At 34.3% G+C, this 14564-nt stretch overlaps 1 protein-coding gene across 2 annotated transcripts in view; it reads right to left on the bottom strand.

The window, feature by feature from the left end:
- Nucleotides 1-14564, bottom strand: part of SOS1 (SOS Ras/Rac guanine nucleotide exchange factor 1) — a 130804-nt gene that overhangs the window by 20094 nt on the left and 96146 nt on the right. For both annotated transcript variants that reach the window (XM_018055149.1, XM_018055148.1), the window contains exons 11-17: nucleotides 13737-13818; nucleotides 12869-12991; nucleotides 12270-12373; nucleotides 10956-11178; nucleotides 9756-9875; nucleotides 5367-5529; nucleotides 4748-4865 (exon numbers count right to left, since the gene is read on the bottom strand). In XM_018055149.1, the coding sequence (XP_017910638.1) occupies nucleotides 4748-4865; nucleotides 5367-5529; nucleotides 9756-9875; nucleotides 10956-11178; nucleotides 12270-12373; nucleotides 12869-12991; nucleotides 13737-13818 (933 nt within the window). The remainder of the gene's footprint in view (nucleotides 1-4747; nucleotides 4866-5366; nucleotides 5530-9755; nucleotides 9876-10955; nucleotides 11179-12269; nucleotides 12374-12868; nucleotides 12992-13736; nucleotides 13819-14564) is intronic.

Genomic DNA, 14564 nt, shown 5'->3' on the forward strand with positions numbered 1-14564 from the left:
AGCATTTGCAAACTAAAGCAGGACACAAGAGACATACAGTCAATTCTAAAATGGCAGGAAAGCAAGAGTGGAGATGAAGCAAACTGACCAGAAACAGGGGTAGGACACAAAATTAAGGCTGTGTAAAAGGAAAGAGCAGAGCCAAGACTATGGGCTTGGAGTTCTGTTTAGAGAGGTGAGACTTGGTTGAGGTAGGAATCTACCGCACATCCTATTACCTGAAAGGAAATGTTAGGCTGCCCATATATATGCATTCTATCTGTGAGTAGAACCTTTTAGTGTATGGAGAAAAATTGGGATGTAGACCCGTAGCCTGGCGTAACCTTGGAAGGAGAAACTGCCCGATTTTTATCATTCTGTAAATAGTGCAGTGCTAGCCCAAAAAAACATGAGTAACAATTCTGATAAGATGGTAAAGAAAGCAAGTGTCAGGTAGATACTCCCCTTGACCCTCTTAATAGAAGGGAAAAATCTAGTAACAGGGACCACAGGATATCACGAGTAGCATGACTATCAGTTCAGCAAGTGTACTGAATGACTACGTATATTTCATTCTTTTCTGAGCACCTGACATAGTTCCTGATACTTAGATACTCAAGAAACATTTGTAGACAGGTTGAATGAAATGAACATCAGACCTAAGGTCCTTCTTAGGTTCCTTTGTTTATGAACTGGCACCAGTTACCACACTTAAAAGTAAATGCATAGACTTCACTGTTTTATCAGGAAGAGAAAATAAATGAACTCAACAATTTTATCAAGAATTTATGGGGAAAAATCCTTAGAAGACAGAATAAATTAATAATGATTAAAAGTCATAAATGACATAAAACTATAAAATCAGGGAGAATAATTATGTTTCAGCTTTGTTTTGAAGAAAAACTCAGTATGTAAAACAGTAAAAATAGAAAAGGAAAAATATATTGCAAATAGGAGCAAATTCAAAAGTTTCATTTTAATAGACAGAATGCTAGTACTTTAAAATACCTAAATGAGACAACTGTGTAGCAAAAAAAACCAGAACTGAAACAGAAAGAAAATTAGGGAAGAAATGAAAATGTTATTATAGAATTACATGATACAAAAGATTCTAGGCCCCGATGGTTTTTCTGTTGGAATATTTCAAAATTTAAAGGCTAGATCATTTTATGACATCCTGGAATAAAATAATATGGAAAGCAACTAAACCTTTGTTACAAAGTAAATATAACCATAACAACACAAGCTGATAAATATAGTACAAGAAGAGAAACCACAGAGCAATCTCATTTACAAAGATGGATGCAAAAATTCTAAATAAAATGATAATGCATAGAATTCATTTGTATATTTAACAGGTTAGTAAACAGAAAGTTTCAGTATTAGCAAACCTGTAATTTTAATTTGTTAAACAAGAAAAATCACTTGCTCTCAGACAGAAAATTACTTAAAACAGTAAATGTATATTGCCAATAAAAACACAGTAGAAAACTATAAAGAGAAATTTTCTAAACACAGTAAACAGCATCGAATCAAGCAAACAGCAAAATTATATCTATCCCTGCTGAAATGGAGATTAAAACAGAACTCCTTATTTTTATTATCATTTAACCTTTGTTTGTTTGGAAAGTTATTAATGCTATAAGGCTTAACACAGAAATAAGATCAAAGGAAGAGCCACTATTATTATTCTAGATATGAGTAAATATTTAGAAAATCCCCTGAAATGAATAATTCCTGGAATTAAGGGAAATTGACTATTAAAAAATAAATACCATTCACAATTAAAAATACCTAAGGAAAAAACTAAACATCATATATGTACATCCTTTCCAAATTAATTGAGAGATCATTCCACCTGTATTTTGGGGAATCACCCCCTCATTCCCAAGTTCATTTGGAAAAATGAAGAGACAAAACTGGCAAAGAAAATACTGAAGAAGAAACAAAGACAAGCCAACTTTATCATATATGACAATATTTTAAATATAAAGCAGAATTTTTGGGTTTTTTTGGCCCTGCTACTTTGGCTTCTGAGATCTTAGTTCTTCCACCAGGGATCAAACCCTGGGGCCCTGGCAGTGAGAGCTCCAATCCTAACCACTGGATTGCCAAGGAATTCCTTAAAGCAGGATTTCTTATCCTTGGTACTACTGACCTTTTAAACTGGCTATTTCTTGTTGTGGAGGGCTGTCCTGTGCACTGAAGAATGTTAGCAATATTCCTGACTATATTGAACAATGAAAAAAAATGTCTCTAGACACTGCTAAATGTTCCTTGGAGGGCAAAAACTGCCTTGGCTGAGAATCATTGATTATAAAGTGCCAGTCATTAAGACTGGGGCACAAGGATAAGAAGTTAATGGGATGGACCTAGAGATTATCGTACTAAGTGAAATAAGTCGGACAGAGAATGACAAGTATCATATGATATCATTCATATGTGGAACCTAATTTTAAAAAAGATACAAATGAACTTATTGACAAAACAGAAACACATACAGATATTGAAAACAAACTTATGGGTTATCAAAGGGGAAATGCTGGAGGGAGGGATAAATCAAGAGCTTGGGATGAACATGTACACATTACTATATACGATAGATAAGCAACAAGGACCTATTGTATAGCACAGGGAACTCTACTTAATATTCTGTGAAAACCTATGTGAGAAAAGGATCTAGAAAAGCATGAGTATATGTGTATGTATATAACTGAATCACTTTGCTGTATACCTGAAACTAACATGGCACTGTAAATCAGCTCTACTTCAATAAAATTAAAATAATATAAAAAGAATTTAATGGGGAATATTATTTTTTAAAGAAGGGGGTACAATATGTCAATGGGAATAATGAAAACTTATTCAATAAACTAGGGTCAACAAATAAAGAATTGGTGGAGAAATAAATTTGAGTATTTCATGATATCTAAAAGAGATTTTAACTTGATTAAACAGTTAAATATAATTTTATAGGTCAAGTCATAAAGCTACGAGAAAATATGACTGAATATTAATTTCTAAACTGGAAGAACTTCCTAAGGTTAGAAACAATAGAAATCATAAGGGGGAAAATGAACAGATTATAGAATTTAAAAAATGCTGTATTTCAAAGAATAAAAACCAAAAGGCAGATTGGTAAAAATATCTAGCTCAAGAAATATCCAGCTAGATATAAATTATCTAGCTAGATTGGCTTTACAGCTCAAGAAAATATTCTCAAATCCATAAAATAGGCATAAGTATGAAGATATTTATTATAACATTATTTAGGAAAGCAAAAAAGATAGATACAACACACGCGGACACATCAGGGTAATGGTTAAATAAACTGTCATAATAACTTTAAAGAACGTCATGTAGCCATGAGAAATGGTAATTATGAAGACTAATAAAACACCATACATTTGGGACATGGTAAGTGAAAAAAGAAAACCATGTACACATGTCACACAATTACAACTATATATATTATGTACAGGACAAAGATTAAAAGGAAATACAAAAATGGTTATTAGAAAGCCTGAACAAAGATGTTAACTGAAAAAATACCAGGACATAACAATGTTACATGCAGTATAACTTAAAACTCTATAGGAAATATACAAATAGAGGTAAGGGAAAGGCTAGAAGAAAATATACCATATATTAAAAGATTAAACACCACATATGTAATTGAGGTCATAATTTTTGTAAGTATTTAGAGGAAGAATCACCAGAGCATACATCCCAGCACAGAAAAGAAACCAGTGTGGAAGAGATACTGAATATATAAAATACAGGAAATAACTGATGGAATAAGATAGAGAAACCTATCAGAAGGGAGAAGATTTAGATGGTTAGTAGGTTTCAGTTTTAACAGAAAGAAAAGGCACTACTTAGCTCTCGTGCACAAGAGAGGGAGGGGAAAAGAGTAGGTAAAATTTTGATGTGTAGAACGTGTGGGCCCTAAGGCACATGATTTTTAGCCATGTGAAAAAAACTGTATATAAGAAGCATAGTTATAAATATGGGTAAATATGGCCATGCCTTTTCTGCAGAGTGTCTGTGAAGTCGCTCAGTCGTGTCCGATTCTTTGCAACCCCGTGGACTGTAGCCCACCATGCTCCTCTGTCCATGGGATTTTCCAGGCAAGAGTACTGGAGTGGGTTGCCATTTCCTTCTCCAGAGGATTTTCCCTACCCAGGGATCGAACCCAGGTCTCCCGCATTGTAAGCAAGACGCTTTACCGTCTGAGCCACCAGGGAAGTCCTTGCAGTGTCTGGTTTACTAAAAGTCTGGTTTACTAAAAGTCTGGTTTACTAAAAGACTTCTATGAACATTAAAGACTTCCCTGGTGGCTCAGATGGTAAAGTGTCTGCCTATAATGCGGGAGACCTGGGTTCAATCCCTGGGTCGGGAAGATCTCCTGGAGAAGGAAATGGTAACTCACTCCAGTATTCTTGCCTGGAAAATCCCATGGACCGAGAAGCCTGGTAGGCTACAGGCAGTGGGGTCGCAAAGAGTCGGACATGACTGAGCAACTTCATGAATATTAAAACCGAAGTAAACATTATACAATACTGAATGGTTGCCCATTATGGAAGTAAAAAGTAGAATGTACATATTTGGTTAATCTTAAAGTCCTCATAGAGAAAAATTCTAAGGGGATTCAGGTGCTAAATATTTGTTAAGTATTTTCAGCTGGTATATTAGACATGTGTATACTCAGTCACTTAATGAAAAACTGTCTTAGAAACATGATAAAAATTTAAGAAGAAATGCTCACCAAAGAAAGGCACACATGGTGGATTAATAGACCTGAGTTTTGCCAAATATTTCTTATAGTGATCTTCACTTAGTTCATGAGCTTCTTCTAAAATTTTCTTTTGGCGACTTGGTATTTGCTACAAGAAAAAAAAAATTTAGGGAATATAAATTTAGAAAAGGAATCACAGATTTTGCCCCAAAATGCCAGGCTTATAGTAAAAAAGCCCAAACACAACAGTATCAGTTTGATTCTAAGAATGATAACACTGTTTCAAAGAGACTATCTTCATAGACTCTAGTAAAATCTTAAAGAAAAAGTGTGTGTATGTGAGAGAAATCTGGTTTATCTTGCCATTCCTCAATTATCTGAGCATTTTATTATACATTATATTATAAATCAGATGCTGAAATCTTTTTCTTCTAACTTAGGCTAGGACCTGTGAATATATTTCAATGAGGTTGCCTAATTCAAAAACAGCACACCAATTAAATAAAAAATTTAGATAATTACATCATTTTGGCTGTTACTGAAAAGATAGATGTATCTCTCAAAAATTAAAGATCATAATTGTTAAAATCCTGACCCTTAGAATGGGGAATGGAAGTTCATTAAAAAAAAAACACCTATGCAAACCTACCTCGAACGTGTGGTCTAGTCTGTAAACAGGGGATGAGTTCATAGCACTGACAACCTCAAGGACACCATTGAAGTTGTTGAGCTCTTGGAACACTTGTAGAATCTCAATAATTCGACTCACCACAGCTACTCTTTCTTCTAAGTTTTCAGTTTCTACAATACATCTGGGAATCAAAGACAAAAAGTGAATTAAAATATTTGTAGTTTTCCCAACAAAGGTATGATTTAAGAATTTACCAAATAAAATGGACTGGAGGGCAGCTACAGTGTAACAATAGAGAGTATGTATTCAGGGTGGCAGGTAAATAGTGGGTGAACAGAAGAGAAGGAAAAGCTTTCAGTCAGGCATGTTGCTCTTCTTGTTTTCCAGACCAAATCAGTCACTCATTTTTCCTACTATATTTGGTGTATTTGCTCTCAGCATTGGAGTTCTCCTAGGTGGCTGAGCAGGTAAAGAATCTGCCTCCCAACACAGGAGATGTGGGAGAGCCGGGTTTGATCCCTGAATGGGGAAGATCTCCTGGAGTAGGAAATAGCAACTCACGACAGTATTCTTGCTAGGAAAATCCCATGGACAGAGGAGCCTGGTGGGCTACAGTCCACGGGGTCGCAAAGAGTCAGACAGGAGTGAGTATGGGCACAATCAGTCAATCATTTTGTTGAAAGGATGCTGGTCTTTAGGATGTGGGTGTGTTCTAGGGAAATTTATTCTCAAATTTTGTAATTCTCTGACTCTTATTCTTCATCTAATCGTAAGATTTTAGTGATTAATGCTCAACTTCTTTGATATGTAGGAATAATTAGCTACATTTCTAAGAACAGCTCTTGAGATAAGCACTATAATGTTAAAAAGTGACTTTTACAATTAAGCATAAAATTTTAAAAATCTGAAAGAATAAAGAAGCCAATGAAAACAAAAGCTCTTTATATTTAAATACCAAGAATCCTTGGAAAGTATATATATCCAAGTAAAAAGAAGCTATGCTCAAAAAAAGAATTCCTCTTGAGCATTTATTCTCTATTTCTAATATTTGAGAGAATTTTTTATCTACTACTCACTTATCAGTGAAGGAAATAATATTTTAAACTTGGTTTTCAATGGCTGTTCTGTCCTGTCTGACTTTTTGCAACCCCATATACTACAGCCTGCTGGGTTCCTCTGTCCATGGAGTTCTCCAGGCAAGAATACTGGAGTGAGTAGCCATTCCCTTCTCCAGAGGTTTTCAATAATGTAATATTAAACAAATCAATCTAAGAAAAAATAAAATACACATATGGAAAAAATAAATATAAACCAATAATAAATATTAACAAAACTGTAAAGTTGCAGATTACACTATTCTCTGATGAGGCTGATCTAACACTATGAAAAAAAAAACACTGCAAAATTATCAAAATAAACTTGCCTTATTATCAAATTAAACATGTTTATGCATTAAAACATTAGCTAGATGTCTATAAATATATCATCTATTGGCCAACTAGTTATCTGGACATTTTAAAAGGTATGATACAAGTACAATATATTTACATCTTTTAAAAAACAATTTTACTTGATATTAACTAGGTATACAAACTGAGATCACCTGTGGAGCTTTTGTAAAAACCAGGTAAGTCTGGGGTGATTTATTGAGAAGTGATTTCAATTCTAATGCCCATCTATGGCCAAAAACCACTGTGGCAAGTGAATAAGAACCTCTTCCACTGAAAAGGCTGAAACTGGAACCCTTATACAGTGTTAACAGTGAGAATGCAAAATGATGTAGTTGCTATTGAAAACAGTATGGCGGTTCCTCAACAACAACAAAAATTCAAAAATAGAACTTTCCTAGGATCAGCAACCCTGCTTCTAGGTATTTATCCAAAAATACTGCAATCAATAATTCAAAGAGATATTAGCACTCCCATGTTCATTCCAACACTGTTCACAGTAGCCAAATACAAAACAAGAAATAGATGTACAATGGAGTATTATTCAGTCTTGAAAAGGAAATGCAAAAATGAACACCGAGGACATTATGCTACGTGAAATAAGCGAGTGGCAGAAGGACAACTATTGCATGATTCTACGTATATGAGGTATCTAAAAAAACATATAGAAGCAAAGAATGGAATGATGGTTCCCAGGGGAACCAGGAAAATGGGGAGTTGCTTATCAGTGTATAAATTTTCATGCTGATTAGCACTTATTTACACAAGATAAAGAAGTTCTAGAGATCTGCTGTACAACATTATGCCTATAGATAACAATATTGTATTTATACATTGAAAAAAACTTACCACAATTAAAAAAACAAAAAGAGAAAAGAAAAAGAAATGGCTGCCTTCTTAGCAATCTATTAAAAACAGGACAGAGATGGAAATCATCTGTAGGTCTTATGAGTTATGTTTCCTCTTTACAGACATAACTTTTAACTATTATGATGGAAAAGAGCCTTTGCAATTGAAGTATAGTTATTTGAGTTGATAAAGAAGAAATCAGGAAGCAACACTTAGAGGGCAAACTCCAAAGTTTTACTTTTTAGAGGCTAAGAAGTAATAATATAAATAAAAGGAAGTCCTGACTTTCAGAGGAGTTATTTCTCTTTAGGAATTGCTTTCTGGTCTTTATCCACACTAAAGCTCCAATCATTCTCTATGTCACTGGTCTCTTGTTCTGATAATGCCTATATGATCTGTGCAAATTTCACATCACCCTTATAAAACGTGGGTCAAGATAATAAAAAATATGGCCAATACATAAAACTCTTATTTCCAGTTCCAATTAAAAAACTGTATTGAGATTGTGGACTTCTGATATGATGAGAAGTTATGCTTCCTTACTCCTCAGGGACACTGGTGAAAATTATATAAGTTCTAGCAGTCTCTTGAAATGGCCCTAAGAGTAAATAGCAAGTAAAGAAACATCTATTCAGGAAATTTACAATTCAGTAAGAGAGGCAAGAGTCTGCTTCCTTAGAGAAACTTGCAGAGGCGGGGGGTGGGGGGACACAATCAGCCCAAAACACAGGGCTCCCATCTCCTTTGACATCTAAAATGTCAAGATTCACTGGGGGAGAAAAAACAGGGAATGGTAAATTGCCTGTAAGACAGATCTAACAACAACAACAAAAAAGATTTCAAAGCAGTCATTCTGAATTTATTAACAGAACTAAAGGGAAGTATGATTTAAAAAGCAAAGTGGCAAGGGGGGGTGGTGCTGATGACAGTGTGTATCAACAGGAGTGTCCTAAAAAACACAGGAATTGTAGAAGAAACCAAACAGAAACTCTGGATTTGAAAAATATGATAATTAAAATAAAAATTTTACTAGAGGGACTCAATAGTCAGTTTGAACTGGCAGAAGAAATAAGCAGTTAAACTTATAGAGGTATTGTTTTTCAAAAATGAAGACAAAGTAAAGATTTTCCCATATACACAAAAACTAAGAGAATTGTTGCTAACAGACCCACCATATAAGAAGTGCTAACTTAAGTTCTTCAAGCTAAAAGCAAGTAACCCCAGATAGCAGTGTGAATCCACACAAAGAACACTGGTAATTATTTAATTATAAAAAACTCTGTAAATGCCTATTTTTTCCTCATTGGTTTTTTAAACTGATTTTAAAGAGCAACTGGATAAAATAATATGTATGTAATGTATTGTTGGGTCTATAACACATAGAAATGTAACGTATGTGAAATACATTGCCAAAAAGAGAGCAAAGATGGGAAGGGCTAAGAAAATAATACCAAGTGGTAGTAAAAGCAACAATTATAACCATGCACTGCTAGATCTGCATCGTTAATTATAGGTAACGCGTGTTCCAATACCACAAAGGGGCGCAGCGAATAGAGCTGCTGCTGCTGCTGCTGAGTCGCGTCAGTCGTGTCCGGCTCCATGTGATCCCATAGACGGTAGCCCACCAGGCTCCCCCGTCCCGGGGATTCTCCAGGCAAGAACACTGGAGTGTGTTGCCATTTCCTTCTCCAATGCATGAAAGTGAAAAGTGAAAGTGAAGTCGCTCAGTCGTGTCCAACTGTTCGCAACCCCATGGACCGCAGCCTACCAGGCTGTCCATGGAATTTTCCAGGCAAGAGGACTGGAGTGGGGTGCCATTGCCTTCTCCAAGTGAACAGAACTATAGAGGAGTAACTTTTTTATATATCACTGGAATTCAGGTATAATCTGAAACTAATTCTGTTATGATGAATGTGGCAAACCTAAAAGGCAATCATTAACAACAACCACCACCACACTTAAAATGCTGTTTTAGAAAAATATTCACTAACTGTCGAAGAAAGACAGAACAGAGGAACAGCAACAAACACATGAGACACGGAAACAGAACTGCAGTGAAATTTACAACATAACTGACTGTTGCGAAATTAAGAAGACCGGTAAGACTTACTTCTCAAACCACAGAGTGAGATTAGTGGTATGCCGGATCATTTTCAGGAGATTAGGAGAATTAATTTCTTTGTCTTCTTTTGTCCACACACTTCCAACTAATTCTGATGGCTGTACAGCTCTAAAATCATCAAGACATAATTCTACATGATACTTTTCCCTCTAGTATACTGTTTTATCAAGTAAGTGAGATAAAAGGTTTATGAAAACAAGGTAAAACAAAAGCATTATAATATTGCATTTTTTCTATTGATTTTAAAAAATTTTGTATGCATGTACCTGTGTACTCTTTTTATTGCTTTAGAGCAGTATTTTGCTTTGGGCATGGGTGGAATTTCTTCACAGTGTCTTTCCCAGCACTTATAAATATTATCTAACAAATCAGGGTAAGAAAGTAGTTTGGGATAACTCTTTTAAATAATGATAGAATAACTGAGGGTATAGTAATTACTGCAATTCATAAATCTCACCCCTCACCCCTTCAAGGAAGGGGAAAAACTCTCTTAGGAAGAGTCTTGGAAAAGAAAAACAAAAGGTTCTAACACTGATTTTGGGAATAGTGATGATCTTTGATGGGAAAGCTATACATTTAGTTTCCTTTTCCATTTAGTTATTAAAAAAATAAACAGCTTGAAATCTAAAAAGTCTAAATTTAAAACTAGAAACAGGCATGTTTTTTGAGATTAGCAGCTCTATCAATGTATAAAAACTAAAAAAGGTTAAATGGCCATGACTGAAGTTCATAATGACAATGGTGCTATCTAACTCACCGCGCCCTTACTCTGTGTGGGGCAGTGTATTTATAGCAAAATGCTATAAATATACGGACTATTCTAAACCTTGCACAACAGCTCTAGGAGTAGGTGCCATCATTAACTCCATTTCCTCTTGAGGAAACTAAGCAGCAGAGGAGTAAGTCACACAAGAAGATTAAAGTTGCCCGAGGATACGACAACAAATGAATTTAGTAGATTCACTGACTGGGGCGACTGCATAGAGAGAGAAGTTATAAGCCCAGATAGGGCAAAGGTGATCAAGGAGTAAAAGAAGAGGCGTCTTCTATACAGAAGGCCTTATTACAAGACACCTGGTGTACTATCTCATTATGTCTTATAATAATCTTACAAGCCAGAAATCAGATTTCATTTTTAAAGTTAACTCATTTGAAAGGAGTTTTCAGCTTGAACATCAAATTACATACCGATATAGATCTGATTCAAGTAAAGTGAGTTGTCGAGCAATTTCTATTGGGTGTAAGGTAAGCAGGTCAAAAGTCTCGATGTGCCCAGGTCTGCTTATGTGCCACTCAACCGTAGGAGGTGAACTCTGAAATGTAATATTATGACCTGGCCCATTGTCTCTTGCAATTTTTTTCCTTTGGATTATTTTAGTGATGGATTCAACCCATTTTTTCATTGCTTTACCTGAAATAACATTATATGAAAAGTAACATTTAAATATTTTACTCAATATTTTATTAAAAAAAAATAGTTTAAAATCATATAAATGATACCTGAAGATCTTTGTTATAAAAAGTTCATACAACCAAAATTTAAAAATGAAGTTCCCCTTTACCATTTCCCTGTTTCCTATCCCAGTCTCATTTTTCTTCATGTGGCTAACCATTTGTTAATAGTTTGGTATATATTCTTCCACATCCTTTATAAATAAAATGAGAAAGTAATTTATTTGCAGAAAATTTTCACTTCTATTGTTCTAAACTTTAGTTCAAAATATTATTTTATAATCCTCTCCAAAAACACTATCTTACACAAATAAGATTTATAATGATAGACCATACAACGTTAGCCGTTAACCTAACAAACTGCATTTTATAAACCAAACAGTGCCATAGGACTGACTCCTTCCTTTTGTGTGTTTTTCATGTGGCTTTGTTTTGTACTAGGCATGAAAGTACTATTATTTAATCCTTTATTTTTCGATTCTCATTTAAAGTGTACAGTGGAAATAGAAACAAGTTTGTCAAGGACATCTTTAGAACTAAAAGGGGAACTGGAGATCATCAATTCTAGCTCATTATGTTACTGAAGTCTAAAGAATCAAAATTATTTCACCCAGTCATTTATCTAACAAGTGGCAGTGTTCAGAAGAGAACTCTTGTTTCTCAGGTCTCAGTTCAATATACTCTGCTGATTCTCTGATATATTACGCACTGATTCCCAGTCAACCTCCATTGTGGTGTTACTGCAACAGTTCCTAATTGTCCTGTGGTACACATACTTTCAGATGTGTAAAAACAGCAGAAATTGAGATTCTTTCTACCCAATTCCAAAATAATCAGTAGATTTACTAAACGACAATTCACTAGATCAACAGGATCATTATTAAACAATTTGTAGGTCAAAAAGATTTGATGAAAAAATTTTAACTTTTCCAGTTGGTTATGCTGGCATTATTATAAATACCTCTAAACTACAGTGAGTAGTGATGTTAGCTGGTAGTCACCATACTTTCATTAGATATAAAACTAAGGCACTTAAAAAAAGAAACATACCTCTTACGGTTCCAATAAATTCCTCCATTCGCTGCAAAAGATCTGCATCTCTTTCAAAATCATAGAAGTGGTGCTCTACCCAGTGCCGACATACATTTAATACTCTATGGTAGTAACACAGAAGAAGCACTGACTTACATGGGAACTCAAACATAAACATTCATCACAATGAGAGGTATAAATGAAAACACAGTAACTCAACAAATTAAATACAGATGACCCTTGAATAACAGGGTTTGAACTGCATGGCTCCATTTATAATTTTTTTCCCCCACTAAATCTATACCACAGTACTACACCCTAGGCAGGTGGTTCAATCTGTGGATGTACGGGTGATTGTAAAACTGGATTTTCTACTCTGCTGAGGGTCAGTGTCCCTAACCCCCAGGGTGTTCCAGGGTCAACTTTAATCTTCTAAGTGGCTTACCACCTTCAAAATTCTATTTTAATTAACACTTATACAGTAATTTCTGATAATTTCTCTTTACTTCATTCATTTTACATGTTACTTCCTCCTTGCTTAGGAAAGATCTTATTTACTTTAACTGTGAAACAAAAGTTCAACAAAGACTTATTTACTTATTTATTTTAATGCTTACCGCAGCTGCACAGGCTGTATATATTCTTTTCTAAATCTTTTTAGTTCTGCACTCAAGGGTTGGTCTCCATTCTCTATAGCGATGCGATCAGCTTCTGTTGGCTCAGGCTCTGGAATTTCAAACCTAACATAAAACAGAACAAACTAATGAAAAGATCAATTATATCAAATTATGCCAACAGAAAACTACAAATCTTTTCACTAGTCAGCACAATTAAGAAAGCGCTGTAAAAATTACTAAGGATATACACAACAGTGAAAAAAGTGAGGTATCTATAGTGTAAAGACTAATTTTTTAAAAAGAAATGAATACTTGCCAAGATAAATAAAACTAACTAGAAATGTAATAAGGAATAAAGAATATATGCAATGTCTAAAAAATAGGTATGATTATAAAGTTAAGGGCATGATATTAATTTTGGGCTTGTGTAATTACTCTAAATAATCCAACATAAACCTTTTTAATGGTAAGTTTTGAAAAGTTGAGTGCTCTTTGGTTAGAAACACTTCTCTTGATTATAGCACTTGTTCATTCCATTCTCCTCAACATGCGGTATATTAAAAAATTTCTATTTAGAACATTTAAATCATTAAAAATTCAATTTCCAGAGCCTAAATTCTACATTTTTATAGTTCTTTAACCTGGTTAATTCTATAAATTTGAAATTTCACATACTGAGTTTCCATGTAAAAATATGTTTAAATAATCAAGACTAACATAGTAATATAAAACAAATGGTCTTCCAAGATATTTTCTTCTTAAAGTATTCTTGCACTAAAATGTAAAGCTCATTCAAAATATTTCTATACCTTAGCTCAATCTCATTAAAAAAATGAACAAAGAACTTAAACATTTTAAAATGACAGACCTTTCTATTATAAGACTCAGTAGTTCTTGAGGTTTACAAAAGGATCTATATGTTGTAAGAAATGTCCGAACAAAATTGGGATCTATGAAGAAAAAGGAAAAATATCTTATTAAAATCTTTTATGAAGAATGATTAAAATTATTATTTACATTTCCAAAAGAGATCAAATAGTCAACTTTTAAAGTCTGAGAGTGTTTTGACCACACAGGGTGCTTTGGACTTTGTAATCAATTACTAGCTTTAGTTTCTTCCTAAAGTAGTGGAAATATCATCAACACTAAAGTTTTACATCAACTTGTTTCTTGACCTCTGCACACTCTGACTAGCTGATATTAAAACTCATTATTGACCGCAGAAATGCAAAGGGAAGAAAGGCAGAGCACAGAAGCAAGTTTCTACATGCTACCTGGATCTCAGAGCATCATCAGGTGGTTTCTCTCTCTCAAAAAACACAAAGGCCACAGCAATAACCCATTACTTTTTCCTGCCATCCAGACTAATTTATCTAGGATCAGTTATCTAGATTTCTTTAAATCATGCCAACAGAGCATTCAACTGGAGATTAGATCTTATAATGTCGTTGATTAGGTTAAATTCAGTTTCTAAATTGTTTTGTTTGCTAGAGGTCTTAATTAAAACCGCTAAAAGATGCTTATAAATAAACACCTGTAAGTTATTAAAACTATTAAATGTATGAGAATATGTTGATTTGGCTCTGTTTACAACAACTTTTAATTACTTGCACTGCAAATAGACACAATGAGGGGGCTTTCCTGGTGGCTAAAGGTTGGACAAGACTGAGTGAGCATACACACAGACACAATCAGA

Source organism: Capra hircus, chromosome 11 (assembly GCF_001704415.2).
Source record: "Capra hircus breed San Clemente chromosome 11, ASM170441v1, whole genome shotgun sequence".
In the NCBI taxonomy this organism is placed as follows: Eukaryota; Metazoa; Chordata; class Mammalia; order Artiodactyla; family Bovidae; genus Capra; species Capra hircus.